The sequence below is a fragment of the Schistocerca serialis genome, chromosome 2, assembly GCF_023864345.2.
Source record: "Schistocerca serialis cubense isolate TAMUIC-IGC-003099 chromosome 2, iqSchSeri2.2, whole genome shotgun sequence".
NCBI lineage: Eukaryota > Metazoa > Arthropoda > Insecta > Orthoptera > Acrididae > Schistocerca > Schistocerca serialis.
In genome coordinates, this window is record NC_064639.1 from 340,368,361 (window position 1) to 340,388,336 (window position 19,976).

General features: G+C 44.6%; 1 protein-coding gene across 1 annotated transcript in view; it reads right to left on the reverse strand.

Moving 5' to 3' along the window:
* Positions 1-19,976, reverse strand: part of LOC126455964 (protein gooseberry-like) — a 257,113-nt gene that overhangs the window by 103,836 nt on the left and 133,301 nt on the right. The window contains exons 2-3 of the mRNA XM_050091721.1: positions 14,581-14,894; positions 5,607-5,724 (exon numbers count right to left, since the gene is read on the reverse strand). Coding sequence (XP_049947678.1) covers positions 5,607-5,724; positions 14,581-14,894 — 432 coding nt within the window. The remainder of the gene's footprint in view (positions 1-5,606; positions 5,725-14,580; positions 14,895-19,976) is intronic.

Here is a 19,976-nt window from a genome sequence, read left to right on the forward strand (position 1 = left end):
CACACTGACCGCTTTTTTTTTCGGTATTGTTCGTTACATTTGGTTTGGGCGGACGTCACAAGACATCCGTTCAAGTTGATCGTTGATTCCTTTACTCAGTTTCTTTATTACAGAGGGTAAGCAGTCCTCTGACCGAACACGCTGAGCTACCGTGCCGGCACCACTCAGCTATCGGGGCGGACAGTCACTCCCTGATGTCTTAACAGATGTTCTATCATCCTGTCCCTTCTAGTTAAAAATGTCTCTGAGCACTATGGGACTTAACTTCTAAGGTCATCAGTCCCCTAGAACTTAGAACTACTTAAACCTAACTAACCTAAGAACATCACACAGATCCATGCCCGAGGCAGGATTCGAACCTGCGACCGTAGCGGTCACGCGGTCCCAGACTGTAGCGCCTAGAACCGCTCCGCCACTCCGGCCGGCCCCTTCTATTGTCAGTGTTTTCCACATACTCCTTTCCTCTCTGATTCTGCGCAGAACCTCCTCATCCCTTACTGGGCTGTTATGGACATGCATACCGGACCATTCTGCTGTTTACAGTACGCTGCGTCTATGAAACAGCCTGAAACACACAAGGGGCACACGGCACGTGGTCAGAGGAACAGTCATTTGTCAGCGCCATCTACCGTGACAAAGAAGCATTTCCGGACACAGGTTCATAGGACCTTTTTTCCTCCATTCCCACTCGGAAATTCGTCCCTGGTGATTGTCGGTTCTATTAATATTCACCGCTAACAAGTAAAATTAATATCTTCAGTTTAGTTACCATTACCACACTTGCGTCCGCCCCTGGCAGCTGAGTGGTAGGCGCGACGGAATGTCATACCTAACGGCCCGGGTTCGATTCCCGACTAGGTCGGAGATTTTCTTCGCTCAGGGACTGGGTGTTGTCCTTATCATCATCATTTCATCCCCATCGACTCGCAAGTCGCCGAAGTGGCGTCAACTCGAAAGACTTTCTCCAGGCGAACTGTCTACCCGACGGGAAGCCCTACTGACACGTCATTTCCATTTACTACACTTTCGCCGGCCGCGGTGGTCTCGCGGTTCTAGACGCGCAGTCCGGAACCGCGCGACTGCTACGGTCGCAGGTTCGAATCCTGCCTCGGGCATGGATGTGTGTGATGTCCTTAGGTTAGTTAGGTTTAAGTAGTTCTAAGTTCTAGGGGACTCATGACCACAGCTGTTAAGTCCCATAGTGCTCTGAGCCATTTGAACCGTTTTGAACTACACGTTCAAGTCAAATGGTTTTAGGGCACCACATTACAGTACATTGGTAAACTTTTGCGACGACCTGCCACTGAGTACTTACACTTCACGGCAGTTTGAAGTTTGTTGTATTCCGTCTTCGTTACAGTGTGTGAATCCCAATATAGGCCTGTAATTCGAGTTTAGCGAAGAGACAGACGATCTCATTCCTGTCAGCGCTACGAGTATTCCAGTGGCAGGCGTGTATTTCATCCCGCCTGTTCCCCAAGTCTCCGTCATAAACCTAACTGCCAACAGGTGAAAAAATGGCGGAGGCGGGCGTTGCGCGAGCGCCATCGCCAGGGCCGGCGGCGGCTCACTTATCAGGCTGACAGGCGGCGGCTGAGTAATGGCCGGCGGGGTGTCGGCTGTGACGCCCGGCGAGGCCTGGCCGGCCGGCCAGTTGTTAATCACAATTAGCGGCCGGCCGGACCACACAGGCCGGCGTCACGCAGCGCCGCCCCGCGCCGCCCCCCGTCGCCGCCGCCTCATCACCGATTGAATATCGGGACGTGACGCCCGCGCGCCGCCGCTGCACCGCTGCACAGCTGGCGGCGTTCTGTACGCGCCGTGCGCACTGCCAGCTGGCTCTCTCACAGACAGTTGTGAGCGAACCATAATACGCAACGGAAACGCTCTCGATGCAGCTACGTGCAGTGAGGTGACGGAAGTGATGGGATACATCCCAATATCACGTCTGACCTCCTCCTGTCTGGTGTAGTGCAGTAGCTCGACCTGTCATCGAGTCAACATGTCGCTGGAAGTCCCCAGCAGAAATACTGAGCCATACTGCCTCTAAAACCGTTCATAATTGCTGATGAAGTGCTCAGTCCACAAACTGACTTCTCGATAATGTCCCATAAATGTTCGATGGTATCCGTGTCGGGCGATCTGTGTGAACAAATCATTCGCTCGAACTGTCCAGAATGTTCTTCAAGCCCGGCACGAACAGTTGTCGCCCGGTGACAAGCCGCACTGATAAAAATTCTACCGTTGTTTGGGAACATGAAGTTCATGAATGGCTGCAAATGGTCTCCAAGCAGCCGAACATAACCAATACCAGACACCGATAGATCACTTGGACCAGAGGAGCCACTTCATTCCATGTAAACACAGTCCACACCACTATGGCACCACCACCAGCTCGCAAAGTGCCTTGTTGACAAACTGGGTCCATGGCTTCGTGGGGTCTGCGTCACGCTCTAACCCTACGATCATCTCCTACCAACTGAAATCGTAACTCATCTGTCCAGGCCACGGCTTCCCAGTCTTCTAGGGTTCAAACGATACGGTCACAAGGCTAGGAAAGGCAATGTACGTGATGTCGTGCTGTTAGCAAAGACACTCGCTTCGGTTGTGTACTGCCGTATTCAAATGGCTCTGAGCACTATGAGACTTAACTTCTGAGGTCATCAGTCGCCTAGAACTTAGAACTACTTAAACATGACTGACCTAAGGACATCAGACACATCCATGCCCGAGGCGGTCGCGCGGTTCCACGCTGTAGTGCCTAGAACCGCTCGGCCACCGCGGCCGGCCTGTCATATTCCATTAACCGCAAATGTCACCGCTCTGTCCTAACAGATACATTCGTCGCACGTCCCACATTGATTTCTGCAGTTCTTTCACGCAGTGTTGCTTGTCTGTTAGCAATGACAACTCTACGCAAACGTAGCTGCTCCCGGTCGTTAAGTGAAGTCTATAGGCCACTGTTTTGTCCGTGCTGTGAGGTAGTGCGTGAAATTCGGTATTCTCGCGTCTAACTCCGACTAACATTCCGCATTCAAAGTCTGTTAATTCCCGTCGTGCGAACACCCCTGCACATGAATCACCTACTTACTAATGACAGCTCCGCCGATGCACTGCCCCTCTATACGTTGTGTACGCGATACCACCGCCATCTGTAAATGTGCCTGTCGTCATCCCATGACTCCTGTCACTTCAGCGTACACTCGAAGAGGCCCGGTAACAACACTAAACACGTGCAACACTAACGCACTCTAGTGGCCGTTCTACATTATACAGAGAAATGCAACTCTGATCATTTACATACCAATCAATAGCGTGTACATGTACGGAGTTTCATCGTCATCCGACCCTGGCTTGTCGGTGTTTTACTTTTTTGGAAGGCAATGTGTTTTCAAATAATACCGCAGCAATACGCCAGATGGTATCACTTTCTTTTTTTTTCGTACATCAAGGACACGTTTGTTTATCACTTAGTAAGCCTTACGTCGTTTGTTCTTGCGGGTATAGGTAACGACATTACGTAAAACGATAGGAAGGGGATTTATCTGTAACGTTTGCAAGAATCAATTGGGAACAGACAAGGAGATTTTTCGTATATGTGTGCCATGAAGTGAGACGTTACGTTGATGTGATAGGAAGCACTATCAGATCCATGTCAGAGGAGCCGCTACTTGGCTACTTGCTGCCACCGCCGCGCCGGGGAGAGCGACAGGCATGACGTTATCAGCGAGGCCCACGAGAAAGACAGGCCACGGCGCGTACGTCACGAACGAAGGAAGACCTGAGCTCGCTCGAATCAGCTGACAAAATGCGTTTCTAAACAGGTTAACTTGCAACTGGGTGTGTACGCGCTAACGAGAATTGCATCTTCTACTGGAACCTGCTATTATGAAGTCCCACTTATTACTAGTCGTAGAGCAAAATTTAAGATCAATTCTTGACATAAGTGTTATAACGGCTTGTTTATAGCACTTAGTCTCTTCTGCGTAACAGTCCTCATTTCATGCAAGATGTCGTGCCTTATGCAAGTGATAATCACTTTGGCATGATTTCAATTTGTTTGTTCAGCAGTACAGCCCTAACAAATTATTAGTAGGCCTATGGACTTTCTATCATTACGGGACTGATACCAGTATATATACGAACACAGTAACTAGTTCTCGAAAGAACAGTTACTGTTGATGACCGTGCAGCTTTTCCCAGGAATAAATGATGACTAACTGACAACCTCAGCTACTTGACGATTCCCGTAAGAGTTTGGGCAACCTGTGCGCATTCGCACAGACGAAGGTCAATGGCTGGCTAGCCTTTAACTATATATACGAAGACAGTAACTAGTTCTCGAAAGAACAGTTAGTCATCATTTATTCCTGGGAAAAGCTGCACGGTCATCAACAGTAACTGTTCTTTCGAGAACTAGTTACTGTCTTCGTATATATAGTTAAAGGCTAGCCAGCCATTGACCTTCGTCTGTGCGAATGCGCACAGGTTGCCCAAACTCTTACGGGAATCGTCAAAGCGTGCGCGAGTAATGAGTGGGTGGGCAAATGTCTATAAGGTACAATACATATGTAGAATTGTGGACAGTTGGGAATGTGAGTCTCACGGGATGCGTGCAAGGGATAAGTCCCTGCAGTCGCGCTATTCATCTGTGTCCTCGGTGGCTCAGATGGATAGAGCGTCTGCCATGTAAGCAGGAGATCCCGGGTTCGAGTCCCGGACGAGGCACACATTTTCAGCTGTCCACATCGAGGTATAACAACAACACCTGTCGGCAGCTGAGGTTGTCAGTTATCATCATTGATACCAGTATGATTCCATAATAGTGGATTCCAGTAGAAATGCACAAAAAATGGCTCTGAGCACTATGGGACTTAACATCTGAGGTCATCAGTCCCCTAAACTTAGAACTACTTAAACCTAAGGATATCACACACATCCATGCCCGAGGCAGGATTCGAATCTGCGACCGTAGCAGCAGAGCGGTTCCGGACTGAAGCGCCTAGAACCACCCGGCCACAGCGGCCGGCAGTAGAAGATGCAATTCTCGTTTGTACAAACACACGCAGTTAAGAGTTAACAGGCGTAAAAACGCAGTTTGCCTGCTGAGTTGAGCGAGCTAGTGAGCTTGGCCTACCTACATGACGTGCGCTCCGCGGCCTGTCTTTCTCGTAGGCGTCGCGCGGAGCACTGCTGGTACTGTATTGTATTGTATGGAACTGGGGACCTAGAAACGACGGAGAGGCTTCGTCCCCGCCGTAGCCCTCAGTGGTTGACAACCCCATAACAGGCTACAGCAGTCCACTCACCCCACCGCCGCCCTACACCGAACCCGGGTTTATTGTGCGGTTCGGCCCCCAGTGGACCCCCTGGAACGTGTCACACCAGACGAGTGTAACCCCAGCCAATGTTTGCGTGGCAGAGTAATAGTGGTGTACGCGTACGTGGAGAAAGTGTTTGCGTAGCAGTCGTCGACATAGTGTAACTTAGGCGGAATAAGGGGAACCAGCCAGCATTCGCCGAGGCAGATGGAAAACCGCCTAAAAACCATCCACAGTGCGTTAGACCGCACGGCTAAGCGGGCGGGCAGCGCTGCTGGTACTCACCGAGGATGCCGTCTATGGAGTGGTTCTTGCGGAGGTCGGCGTCGTCGCGGCGGCCGCCGCGCAGCAGCCGGCTGATGGACGACACGGAGGGCACGCTGTTCTTGTCGCACACGCCGTCCTGCGGCACAAGCACGGGAACAGGCGCCCGCGTTACAAGCACTCGCCACACAAAGACACAACGCGAGCAACGATCTGCCTGACAACACGCCACAGCAAAATCTCTCTCTCAATCTCTCTCTCTCTCTCAATCTCTCTCTCTCTCTCTCTCTCTCTCTCACACACACACACACACACACACACACACACACACACAAGATGTCTTGTTCCCTGTCGGTATTGGCATATATTTTTTGATATGTCAATCCACTATCACACTTCACTCAAGCTGCTCATCTGTTTTCACTGGTACACACGTCAACAGCTATGCACACCCACACTAGGCCTTTGTAATTGTCGCAAAAACAAATTAAAAAACACTATTTAGGCCTCCTTATCTCTATCGATAAAAACGGAACCTTTACAGGATCACTTTGTTGTTCGCCTGTCTGTCTGCCTGACTCTCACAACCCCTTTCTCTGTGACGTATCATGTTGAAATGTATAAAGTGTTGGAAATTCCCGATACAAACGTCTAAGACTTGTAGAAGGGAGTGGGTCCAGAACATTTCAAACAGGAACCCACATCCGGGGACGTACCTTTAACATTCTACGACGGATTCAATTCAGATGTTTAACTCATCCACTTCTGAATTAGGTGTGACGCTCCACATAACGAAACATCCATTTATCACTTCCGCGCATTTGTTTGTACAAGGGGCGTTTGAAAAGTCCGTGCAAAAAGAAAAACTACTTACGTGTTTGGGGTAAACCTTTTTTTTGTTTTTCGACATAGTCTCCTTTTATACACTTCGTCCAACACTGTTCTACTTTGTTGATCCCTTCCGAATAACAGGAATTGTTCAAGTCTGCAAAATAGCTATTAATTGCTGCAAGCACCTCGTCGTTTGAATAAAATCCACCAGCCATTTCTTCAAATTGGGGAACAATTAGTAGTCCGAGGGAGCCAAGTCTGAAGAGTAGGGGGGATGTGTAACGAGTTGGAATCCTATTTCCATTAATTTTGCGACCACAACTGCTGAGGTACGTGCTGGTGCATTGTCGACCAATCGCCAGCGTTTTTCTTGCAACTAGGTTTTCAAACGGTCCAATAAAAAATGTTCAAATGGCTCTGAGCACTATGGGACTTAACATCTGAGGTCATCAGTCCCCTAGACCTTAGAACTACTTAAACCTAACTAACCTAAGGACATCACACACATCCATGCCCGAGGCAGGATTCGAACCCGCGACCGTAGCGGTCACGCGGTTCCAGACTGAAGCGCCAAAACCGCACGGCCACACAGGCCGGCAACGGTCCAATAACGATGAATAATATGCACCTGTAATAGTTTTACCATTTTCCAGATATTCGATGAGGATTATCCATTGCGAATCCCAAAAGACAGTCGCCATAATTTTTTCCGGCCGAAGGACTGGTCTTCGCCATTTTTGGTGCAGATTCTCCCTTCGTAACCCACTGTTTAGATTGTCGTTTGGTCTCAGGAGTGAAGTAATGTATCCATGCTTTTCATCCACAGTGACGAAACGAGTCCTGCGGACTCTTCCTGAACAGCTACAAACCATCCTTGGGACACTTCACACGATTCCGTTTTTGGTCAAGCGTGAGCAATAGCGGAACCCATCTTTCGGATAGCTTTCTCATGTCCAAATGTTTATGCAAAATGTTATGTACCCGTTCATTCGAGATGTCCACAGCACTAGCAATCTCACGCACCGTAACTCTTCTGTCATCCATCACCATATCATGTCTTTTATCAATGATTTCTGGAGTCGTAACCTCCGCAGGGCGACCAGAACGTTCAGCATCACTTGTGCCCATATGGCCACTCCGAAAATTTTGAAACCACATATAGACTGTTCTAATCGAAGGTGCAGTCACCGTAATGATTATCAAGCTTCTCTTTAGCGTCCTGAGGCGTTTTGCTTTTCATAAAGTAATGTTTAATCACCACACGAAATTCTTCTTTGTCCATTTTTTGACAATCACTCGACTTCTTTGATTCACATGAATGCCAAACACAAATAATAGACCAATATGGCTGAAATGTGGTGTGCGTTCTGTCCAAAGATGCTACTAACTAAACACGACCTCGATACGCGCCAGTGGTGCCACCTCTTGGTCTTTGCATGGACTTTTCAAACGCCCCTCATAACAACACTCAAATATTGCGTATTCATATTATTCTAAAATAAAACAGAACCAAGCATACTGTACGTACAGAACAGTACTGATGCAATTACAACAGCGGCTCGATATGGCAACCACTAACGTTGCTACAGACACTGTACCTACGAAGCATGTTCTGGTACACTCTCTCCATCCCACGTGGTGCCTGGCGTAGCGGCCATAACTCGTGCTAGGAGATCTTCCTCTGTCTCTACAGGAGTTTCCTACATTAAACTTTGCATACGACCCCACAAGGAGTAGTATAAATCATTCTGTCTATCCTATTGCATACGAGGACAAGCAACCCTGAGACTTTTCTCTTTCGATCAGCAGACGTGGGCGCGTTACACATCTGAAATGAAACCGTCGTAGAACGGAAACTGTATGATTCCGGACATGAGTTCCTATTAAAATTATTATGTACTCACTCCCTTCCGCAAGTCCTCTAAGGTTGTAGCGGCAGCCCGCATCTCGTGGTCGTGCGGTAGCATTCTCGGTTCCCACGCCCGGGTTCCCGGGTTCGATTCCCGGCGGGGTCAGGGATTTTCTCTGCCTCGTGATGGCTGGGTGTTGTGTGATGTCCATGGGTTAGTTAGGTTTAAGTAGTTCTAAGTTCTAGAGGACTGATGACCGTAGATGTTAAGTCCCATAGTGCTCAGAGCCATTTGAACCAATTTTTTTTTTTTTTTTTTTTTTTTTTGTAACGGGAATTTCCGAACACCTTGTATGTCACATACTAACGTCTACGCCCCCTTGGCGGTGCAAAAATATGCTTCTATGTCTATGCGATCGAAAGGTACGGCCATTTATGTCACACACTTCTTACCTCGCAAACTCGATACTTATAATTCCCTCGAGCGATATCTTGGCTGTATCGCTATCGATAACACGCAAAAACCGCCGGGATTCTCTGTTCCCAGGATGAATGAACTATCTGTACCTATAAATAACTGAGTTTGTACAAAACATTCAGAGCGCGAGTCCTGCTAGCACTTTGCCAGTTTTTTATTCTATTATCAGACCACACAAATCGAATAATTACTGGTTTCTATTAACAGCCAAGTAGTCATCGGAGAATTGGCATTTTTTAAAAAAATAAACAAACAAGGGGAGAGTAACATACTAGTAAACTAAATTGCAAATCAAACTACTCAACACAGTTGTATGGACTTGAATATTGAATATGTTGGTTCATAAATCAACTGAACATGCCCTCAGAGACACTCAGGGTGTATACACATGCGTTCTGACTGTTAAAACCGATGGCTGAAACTACTAGTAGAAAACTTATGACTTCTAATTCACAAATACGAGGTGAATTCAAGTTGTAACATATTCGAGTTTTTTCTCAGGGCTGGAAACAGACAGGGGTGGTAGCACTGCAGGGTACACAGAATTCCCGCGGCAGTGGCGAGAGTGAATGCTGTTTTTGAGACTTTATTCCATTGAATTTACTGGCACTTCGTTTCCAGATTGAAACACAGCATCCAGGTCTCATCGATTTTCACAATCGGTTAATACACTCCTGGAAATTGAAATAAGAACACCGTGAATTCATTGTCGCAGGAAGGGGAAACTTTATTGACACATTCCTGGGGTCAGATACATCACATGATCGCACTGACAGAACCACAGGCACATAGACACAGGCAACAGAGCATGCACAATGTCGGCACTAGTACAGTGTATATCCACCTTTCGCAGCAATGCAGGCTGCTATTCTCCCATGGAGACGATCGTACAGATGCTGGATGTAGTCCTGTGGAACGGCTTGCCATGCCATTTCCACCTGGCGCCTCAGTTGGACCAGCGTTCGTGCTGGACGTGCAGACCGCGTGAGACGACGCTTCATCCAGTCCCAAACATGCTCAATGGGGGACAGATCCGGAGATCTTGCTGGCCAGGGTAGTTGACTTACACCTTCTAGAGCACGTTGGGTGGCACGGGATACATGCGGACGTGCATTGTCCTGTTGGAACAGCAAGTTCCCTTGCCGGTCTAGGAATGGTAGAACGATGGGTTTGATGACGGTTTGGATGTACCGTGCACTATTCAGTGTCCCCTCGACGATCACCAGTGGTGTCCGGCCAGTGTAGGAGATCGCTCCCCACACCATGATGCCGGGTGTCGGCCCTGTGTGCCTCGGTCGTATGCAGTCCTGATTGTGGCGCTCACCTGCACGGCGCCAAACACGCATACGACCATCATTGGCACCAAGGCAGAAGCGACTCTCATCGCTGAAGACGACACGTCTCCATTCGTCCCTCCATTCACGCCTGTCGCGACACCACTGGAGGCGGGCTGCACGATGTTGGGGCGTGAGCGGAAGACGGCCTAACGGTGTGCGGGACCGTAGCCCAGCTTCATGGAGACGGTTGCGAATGGTCCTCGCCGATACCCCAGGAGCAACAGTGTCCCTAATTTGCTGGGAAGTGGCGGTGCGGTCCCCTACGGCACTGCGTAGGATCCTACGGTCTTGGCGTGCATCCGTGCGTCGCTGCGGTCCGGTCCCAGGTCGACGGGCACGTGCACCTTCCGCCGACCACTGGCGACAACATCGATGTACTGTGGAGACCTCACGCCCCACGTGTTGAGCAATTCGGCGGTACGTCCACCCGGCCTCCCGCATGCCCACTATACGCCCTCGCTCAAAGTCCGTCAACTGCACATACGGTTCACGTCCCCGCGTCGCGGCATGCTACCAGTGTTAAAGACTGCGATGGAGCTCCGTATGCCACGGCAAACTGGCTGACACTGACGGCGGCGGTGCACAAATGCTGCGCAGCTAGCGCCATTCGACGGCCAACACCGCGGTTCCTGGTGTGTCCGCTGTGCCGTGCGTGTGATCATTGCTTGTACAGCCCTCTCGCAGTGTCCGGAGCAAGTATGGTGGGTCTGACACACCGGTGTCAGTGTGTTCTTTTTTCCATTTCCAGGAGTGTACTAGAAAGTTCCATTCACGCCGTCATCACACATTAAAAGTGCCTGCCCACATGCCATACAGCCTCGTGGTCATGCGTAAGCCTTTGTAGCACCCACCCTGGGGGGACACGTCTTGCATTTGCAGCTCTTCATGCAGGCTTGTGTTCATAGATACCACGGAAACGCCAACTTTGGAGGCAGTGTATTCCAGAGTCATTCGGCGATCCTCGAAAATAGTTTACTCCACTCAACCGCTCATGTCACAAGACCGGCTAGTGCGAGGCCCAGATTGTTATGTTGTTACACTACGTTCTGCCTTGCCTTCTTTGAAGTGTCGCACCCACGAAGGCAAGTTTTACACACACCCATGACACCATCGCCACATGTTTCACTTACCTGGCGATGCATTTCAGTCTGTGTCACACCACATAAATTGAGAAAACGAATAATCACACGGTGTTCTTGAAATGAAAATGTCGCCATTTTAAGTATCAACAAAAGAGTTCTCTGCGTCTTACAGTGCTGCCATCACTGTCATACATTCACAACAAGAGTACATGAATTTTAAAACAAACCGCATGTTTCTATTTCCAGTCCAGAGAAAAAAAAATAGACTGAGTTATAACTTAAATGCGCCTCGTACAAGATTAAAAACGTTTATAATGTTGTGTAGATTGTGGCAAAAAGCCTTCTCAAAGTTTTTCTAATGGTATTTTGTTTCATTCTGGCTTGTTAGTGTAGCGCTACCTACTAGTTTGCTCAACATTAGTGAACATCATTCCTTTGGGGCACATTTCAAAGTTACGAGACACTCCTACACGTGATTTTTTTCTCCTAGATGTAAAAATGCAATCATATAAAGCAAATGCATTTTATGTGTAATTTCTTGCAGGTTGGGCTGTTTCCGCAAACGATTTGGCGATAATTTTTTGTGTTCTGTGTATTTTATTGGAAGATTTCAAGGCATTATATCTCGCGACACACCTGACATATATTGGCCACACACTAATGAGTTGGGAAACGCTAAGTTAGTTACTCGTGGCTCATGTCTGCTTATAGTGTATATGCAGTTATAGTTCACAAATGTGGATTTCTGAACAAAATAATTAGGAACAGCCGCTTAGGGCGCCAAGCTGAGAGAGCCGCCAGAGGTGTCCATGTGAAAGTTTAGTATGCTGTGTTTATCACAATTTGTAGCAAAAACTGATCCGGGTGAAAGCGTACGACGGAAAACAGGGGTGTGAGGGGAAGGGAATGGCCAATGATAAGACGCTTGTATGGAAGAATGATCTTGAACCGGCTCTGTATCTGGCTTATCTACACCAGTAGTTACTTTGCACTGTTTCCACTAAGAGAAGGCTTTTTCTCACACAAGACAAACAACAAACCAGGTGTCGGAAACAAGATATATTGGTCCTCGAGACGGTTGCCATGTACAATTTCTTGGTTATTTGTGTTTGACTTCTTCCAGACAGCTGAATTTATTTTTGCTGTTTATTTACGTACAATATGTTATCGATTTCGGAATTATATAGCTCATTTTCTGGAAATCCGTACTGACTTACACAGCTCTGAAATCGTTAACATATTTTATGTGTAAACAGCAGGAATGAAGAAAAACATGTATTTCTAATAAATACAGCTGAACGCCCAAAAATCCTATTTTGCAAAATGGATCACAATACAGTTCACTGATTTTTAAACTGTAGCTCTAACATAAAAAGCGTCTGCTCTGAATACATTTTCGCTTCAAGAAAATGAACTTTTTAACAATTTGTGATAGTAATATCTCCTGAAATAATGGTTTCAACACGAGAACAACGTTATGTATGTTGTTGTTACTAGTACTGCGCTTCATACTAAATTCTTGGTACACGTGTTAAGGAGTGCTCTTTATAAAATACTTCCAGAAATTAATGAAATTTGAAATTTTAAATCGGAGCTCGTGATCTATTTTGGAAAAAGACTTCTTTATTTAAAACTGTCTGGATCGCATTTGGCGGACTTGACAGTCTATTTATTTTGACTCTTTAAGAGTCATCATCAACACCAGTGTCTTGTTACGAAAGTAGCATGTCAAATAGGCATCTAGTACCCATCGTGGTCACTTGAAATTAACCAGACAGTTTAAGGGGAGTATGAGTGGCTTATTCTGCTAATATTCAATTTATTAAGTCCATGACCCATTTTCTCGAGAACTTATTCATGCAGTTCAATGAAACTTTTGCAGGTTACTTATGCGTGCTTCCTGTACTTACTCCTCTAGTTTGATTCAAGTATATATCCTAGGGATTAGGATAGAATTTTTCCGCTGTATTCTATATTGCAGATTTCCCTAAATTTTTGTCCATTTTACTGCAAATATATAAACTATCTCTATCATGATATTAATATAAGGGTAGTATACGATAACTGTAAAAAATTTTATATCTTCTATTGTTTCGGAGAAAACGTATCATTTGCTGAAAATTCCATCGTAGTCGTGTGTCCATTCTCTTGTGTACGTGGTTGACACAATCCAGCTTTTATGGTGTCCTGTTGCCTTGTGTCTGCTTTCAACAACAGATCTGAATGAGCTAAATTGCATATGGCGAACCCCTCGTTTTTATACAGAGCGATGAATATTGTTTACATCTGAGGGTACATTTCTTCACTAGGGCCTGATACTCCTTGGTGCACTTTGGTTCATGCTGTGTCTTGTTGTCTGGATTTGAGGTAGCAATACTGCATCCACAGCAGTGTCTGCATAAAATTTCTACCTCTAGAATCTTGTCAATACTTGTCACGCTACCAAATAACCCATATGTTTGAGAGGCATCTGCACTTAGTTTTTTTTTCCTGTACACTAATTAAAATTTGTAAAGTCACTGAACGCTGAACCGACAATACTGAAATCTCTATTGATGTTAATTCTTTGTCATTCCGATTTCACTTATTTGAATCCAGTTTATCACATTTCGCAAGTTCCTTTTTAGAGGAGGTTCTTGAAGGTATAGTAGAGGTTGGAGCTGAAGTACTGGTTGAAGTTTTATTCCTAACCTCACTCGCGATCTCTGACACACCAGTATAAGTTTTGCAGTACCGTTTTCCTTGGTTTCCCAATTACTCCAACATTTTTTTCTACCCTCATTATCAAATAGAGCAGTTAATACACTAGATCAATAGTACAATAAAACAACAGCAAGAAGAATAAAGTGCTTACATACCTTAGACCAAGAACATCACGCACACAACGTAAACAACAATCAGAACTGTTATTACAGACCTACCAACTCCTTCGCATGGTTTCTCACTGGAATTTAAATCAAACTACAGCCTTTCAGACCTTATGGTTCTCGAATACTAATTTTTAACTGATCAACAGTTTTTGAAATCCGAAACATGTCATATGCATCTAATTAAATTAACTATACTTCCAGTCAACCAAATTTAATAAATCGTGCACCAAATTAATTTTGCATTAAAAATACGAAATGCCCCTTTAGTGACCACGATGAGCACTAGATGGTTACTTGACCTGTTACCTTCACAACAAGATGTTGGTTCTAATGATGACTCACAAAATTCGAAACCAGTAAATGCGGTCAAGACAATTGTGACTAACAAGTACTCTTCCACAAGATTTAATTCATCATGAAAGCAGGAACTGTAGTTACTAGCGTAAAAATTCGCTTCGAGCTTAAGCAGGCTCGTAAAGTGCTGAAGACACACAGAACAGAGAATTTGCGATGTGAGGGCACTGCAGCCGTACCTGTGGGTCGCCTACCTTGATGAGGCGGTCGCGGATCTCCCAGCTGAAGATGCCCGGGTTGGCCTTCTTGTAGTCGTCGATGCGCGCCTCCACCTCGGGCGTGGCTACGCGCGGCTTAGAGCCGCCGATGACACCGGGCCGTATGGAGCCGGTCTCCTGGTAGCGGTTGAGGATCTTGGAGACGCAGCCGTGCGACACGCGCAGCTGGCGGGAGATGACGCACGGCCGCACGCCGGCCGCCGCCATCTCGACGATCTTCAGCCGAATGTGGTTGGGCAGCGGCCGCCCATTGATGAACACCCCTCCGAGCTGGTTCACGCGGCCCTGGCCTGAAATCCAGACAACAGCCCTTCGTCACGAAATTGAATCCAGTGCAGTTGCCTACTTAGTACAAAATCCTACCTCCTCAAAACTACTCATGACGAGAAAATATTGATTTTGTTCTTTGTTATGACTCAGCTTCGGCTTGTTTCACTTCTAAGAAGGCGCAATAAGTGTGTGATGAAGGGACGAAAGAGCTATGGGGAGACATAACACCGGGTGTCCCTCAAAGATCAATGTTAGGACCACTGTTATTTTCCTAGTATAGGGTGTATCATAATTCATAGCGGGGAATGACACGGACGAAATTATATAAAAAAAGAAGCGAAAAGGGGATAAGGGTAGATTTTGGGGTCTCCTGAGGGAAATGGAGATATTTTGTCAAAAGCGATGACACCATGCCATCTTGATCAATGAACAGGTAACAATGAGAAGCGTCCAATTTTGGGAGTTTACCGAAAGCCACCTAACTAAGAAAAATAAAGGACTTTAAGAGGTCAAAAGAGGAACACGCAAAACCCTGTAAGTAAAGGAACAAAAAGGGGATAATGGTAGATTCTGGGATCTCCTTGGGGAAACGGAGATATTTTATCATCAGAGTTCACACCATGCCACTTTGCTCAATGAGTAGGTAGCAATGAGAATCACCCAATTTTAAGAGCTTTCCCAAAGCCAACTAACTAATAAAAATAAAGGGTTTCCAGAGGTGTAAAGGACACGTAAAACCTATGGCTATATGTAGTTCTGCGCTATGGCTCATTCAGAACAAAATTCATAGCTCACGAACCAAGCTAATTTTCCAGAAGCCACTAATAGTGCATATATTTGTTTTATTATGAACACGAAACTATGTCACATATGTTTCTGTAATAAACAGTTATAAGATTTTATAAGTCGGTTTTTACGTTGTAATTCCTTGAGCTTGTCACACTGGTTCATACTTTCAACCACATACGTTACTTTTAGTAATGTAAGCTAAGTTGGAAGAGATAATTATGCAGTCAGTGTGCGATATGTATAAAGCGTATCTTGTTTTAATATTAGCATAGATTTTAGGTTTCACACAGAAACAAATGATAATAGTATATCAGTTTATGCTACCTGTATGTGGATTCTTCCTCCTGGTTTTACATGATTACTGAATGTATTTTAGTATTTAAGGATGCCACTGTAGTTTTATTTGCGACATTTTTTTTAAATAGTGTACAAATGACAATAAAAAGAGATCGCTAGTTACTACTGATGTCACATATTGAGGTTAGCGGCATGTAAATATACGCAGAGGTTAGCGGCATGGAAATATACGCAGCAAGCTCAGTTTGACTGTTTGTTGTCTGTAATGGCAATGTGGTAACCACGTGCAATATTATTTACGATGAGTCACCATGACTTGAATATGGCACGTAAATTCATGGTTTACAAGGTGCTGTATTTGTGATCTGGTAATGTCTGATTCTCATTATGTTCTTTTATTCATGTGGCACAGAAAATAGCTCCACAGTAGCTGAATCGATAAACAGATTAAAAATTTACGACCGAAGCTGTTCTTCCTCCTATCTTAGAAGCAAAAACTTTCCATTAAACTTGGATCCGCAAATAAGCCTCTGCGGGATAATGGCGAATGTTTGGTTACCTGGGCGGATTAGGTGGAGTTTGTAAATTCATATTTGTAAATATTCATTCATAAACATATTGCTGATATGTAAAACTGTAGTCCTCTATACGACAGAAAAAAAACCATAGAATGTTTGTTGTTTTTTTTTTTCTTACACTCCTTCAGTGGGGCAGCCATGTAACTATTAAGAAGTGTAAGCAAATTCAGTGTAACGCTACCTTACTCCATTGTTAGCTGAAAAGTCTCTGAAAGTGCACGTGTCAGGTGTCTGTCAAGTTCTCTATTTTCCATTAGTGCCCACAGTTTAATTTTTGCAGCATCTCAGGCCGCCGTGTTTATAGATACTGTTCTCATTTCTTATAGCCACTCATAATCTGTAAATGAACATTCTGCAACAATAAACAGTCAGATCCCGATTCTAGGACACACTGTTAGGAATATGTGGACTCTAAACGAAAAAGCTCCTTCCCGGTTTCTCCAACATGAATAATTTTAGAATACGGAAATTCTGGCATGATCGTACAAGCTCTAATGCTTAGTCTGTGACGCATCATATGTCTGCATTTCTCTTCGGAAAAAGTTAGAGTACCACGATTTTATTTCGAGAAAAATAAATGCTCCTGTATCTGGGCAGATCGGACCGTTACTGAGATGGAAAATATTCGCTCTATTTGGTTTTTATCACCTACCAAAAATATTTTTCCAGTATCTTAGTCTGTTTATGATGTATCACAAATGTTCACCATACACTATTCACACAGTACATTCACCTTTCGAAAAAAAGTCATATGCTTCGAACATTAAATCAGATTGATAAAAATTTCAGCTCATCCTGTAGCACACTGAACTGTTGAAGCCGGCCGGTGTCGCCAAGCGGTTCTAGGCGCTTCAGTCTGGAACCGCACGACCGCTACGGTCGCAGGTTCGAATCCTGCCTCGGGCATGGATGTGTGTGATGTCCTTAGGTTAGTTAGGTTTAAGTAGTTCTAAGTTCTAGGAGACTGATGACCTCAGATGTTAAGTCCATAGTGCTAAGAGCCATTTTTTTGAACTGTTGAAAAGCATGTTTGATGCAAATAAACTTTATTAGGAAAAGTACAACACATGCAGAAATCGATATTTACCGGGGAAACTTTTAGTGAGAAAGAAACGCATACTGATTTTTTAAAATTCTGTACATCAAACGACTGGAAATATCAATTAACAAGAACCACACAGCTTTCGTATTACTTGAAAAGTCTTACCCTGAGCTGCGAGTACAGTTGAAACATCTAAATTACCGTAAAACTTAATTTGAGCGCCGTTCGTTACTAAGTCGACGGCGATAATTCTGTCGTACATATTGCTCAGTTTTCGGTGATTTAAGAATATTTTAGGATCATGCAATAATGGTATTTTGTATAATATTGTGTCTTACACTACTTTCTACATGTTCTTAGAGCTTAAAAAAAGATAGTCTAGTACATTAGTGAAAACAACAAAAAATTCTTTTGAACTGCCCAAAGAATGTTTTCTTTTAACTGAGAATATAACAAGGAGGTACAGTTATTTACATAGTAGGAAGTTCTGACTTCGTGGAAAAATAGAAGCGTTAATTAGTGTAGAATTCAATAATGTCGGAATACTGAATTTCCCTGTGAGATGTTGCTTTGTGGAAATCACTTTAACTGGAAGCTACTACAGTGAGATAAAAATTCAGGAGTCTATGAAATATGAGGATGGCAGCTTACTGGCAGGTGAAATTTTATGCTTATTTTGTATGTTTGTGTGTGTGTGTGTGTGTGTGTGTGTGTGTGTGTGTGTGTGTGTGTGTGAAACGAATCGATTTTCGATCGAAAACAGACTTTGTGCAGGAAGCGAACACTACTATTATATATTTTCTAAGATGGAATGGCTTCTACCACGAAGTATCAAGCCCATCGCAGACATTAATTGTGTGTGTGATAAACAGAATCACAGTGCACTGAAAAATAACTCCGTCGCTGATTTGAAACTGCGTGATCAAACAATTTCTCGTAGCGTGCACTAATGAACTATTGAAATTCATTCGCTGTGACGTCATCCCGCAGGTTAAATCTTAAGAGGACGGAGGTTCCGAATGCAGTATCAGTAAGATCTTAAAGACGGGCGTGGACCGCAGTTCCGCTATGAACGAGCGTCTGAAGACCTTTAAGTATTGGGAGTTGACACTCTGGGATCAGATAGCGTCCGACTAGGCGCGCCACCATTAGCGTATCATGCGGAACATCTCCCATCATTTGTATCCTTCTCAGAATAACAGTTATTGTGTCTTTGCATGATTTTATACGCCTGGTTCCGAGACAGAATTAATGAACTCTCTTTAAAGCGGAGATTCACTTGAGGGGCAGTCAGTGTCCTCAACAGCTCAGAGGAAGACAGCTGGCCACAAAAAGACAGACACAAAACTATCAAAGTCTCATCCTTTTCGGAAGACGAGATACTACATTCACTGCTGAATAACTAGTAACATAATATAATGATTGAGACGTCGGGTCCAAAGACCGTTGTTCCGTACAGTCTATAAATTTGCTCGATGATCCAACAGTGCATCCCCAAATATGTTTCGTAGAACATTGAGGTTCCTTCAGAATTTTTAGTCATATTTACAATCGAATAATTTCAGCAGCCCTAGTAAATATAATGAAAGTTTACCTAGAAGTTTCCCAGCGTGCTCAACAACCGTAAATGGCATGCAACGCATCGTTAAAATAAGAAAAGAGTAATTTCTTGAGAACTCCAAAAGGTAAATAGTTCGGGAAAAGCTATAACAAAACACAGCACACTAAACACCATGACATTCGGCGGTTCTTTGTATGTTTCCAGCCACTATAAATTGAATGTTGCGTCCATAAAGAATCCTTTGTCGGATCGGCGTTAAATACAAATAATGTTTACATTTACGTAGCATGTACAGTTTACGATCACCTGCCAATAAATCAAAACACAACCGGTTAAGTGAAATATTTCGTTGTCTTTCACTTAATAAGACAGAATGAAACTTTTCGTTTTTATTGAAAGAAATGATTACATACAGTAAAGCGTACTTAATCTCAGTCACGTTCATACACTGCCTTCTTTTTTTACCGTTCTCTTGTCGGTCTATACAGCACACTACTTTGAGAGTTATACGACACTTCGCTTGTTCAACAAAGTTTTCCACTACATCTCGTTTCCTTCAGTGATGTCATTCAGCTGTTTTACACCATCTGTGGCAACGCATTAATGGCTTTCATATGAAAGAGGATAAAAAATTACTTGTAAATGGACATACAATCGACGTGCAGCTGTAAATCGGATATGAAATAATATCATGTTCGAAGCACAAAAAAATCTTTATGAAATTCTTGATACTTTTGTCGTCCTGGGCCATGAAATTGAAATTTCCAAAGCGGTAAGTAATACCTACAACAGCGCTTTTATTGAAATAAATCCTTTCACAAGACGTATGTTCAAG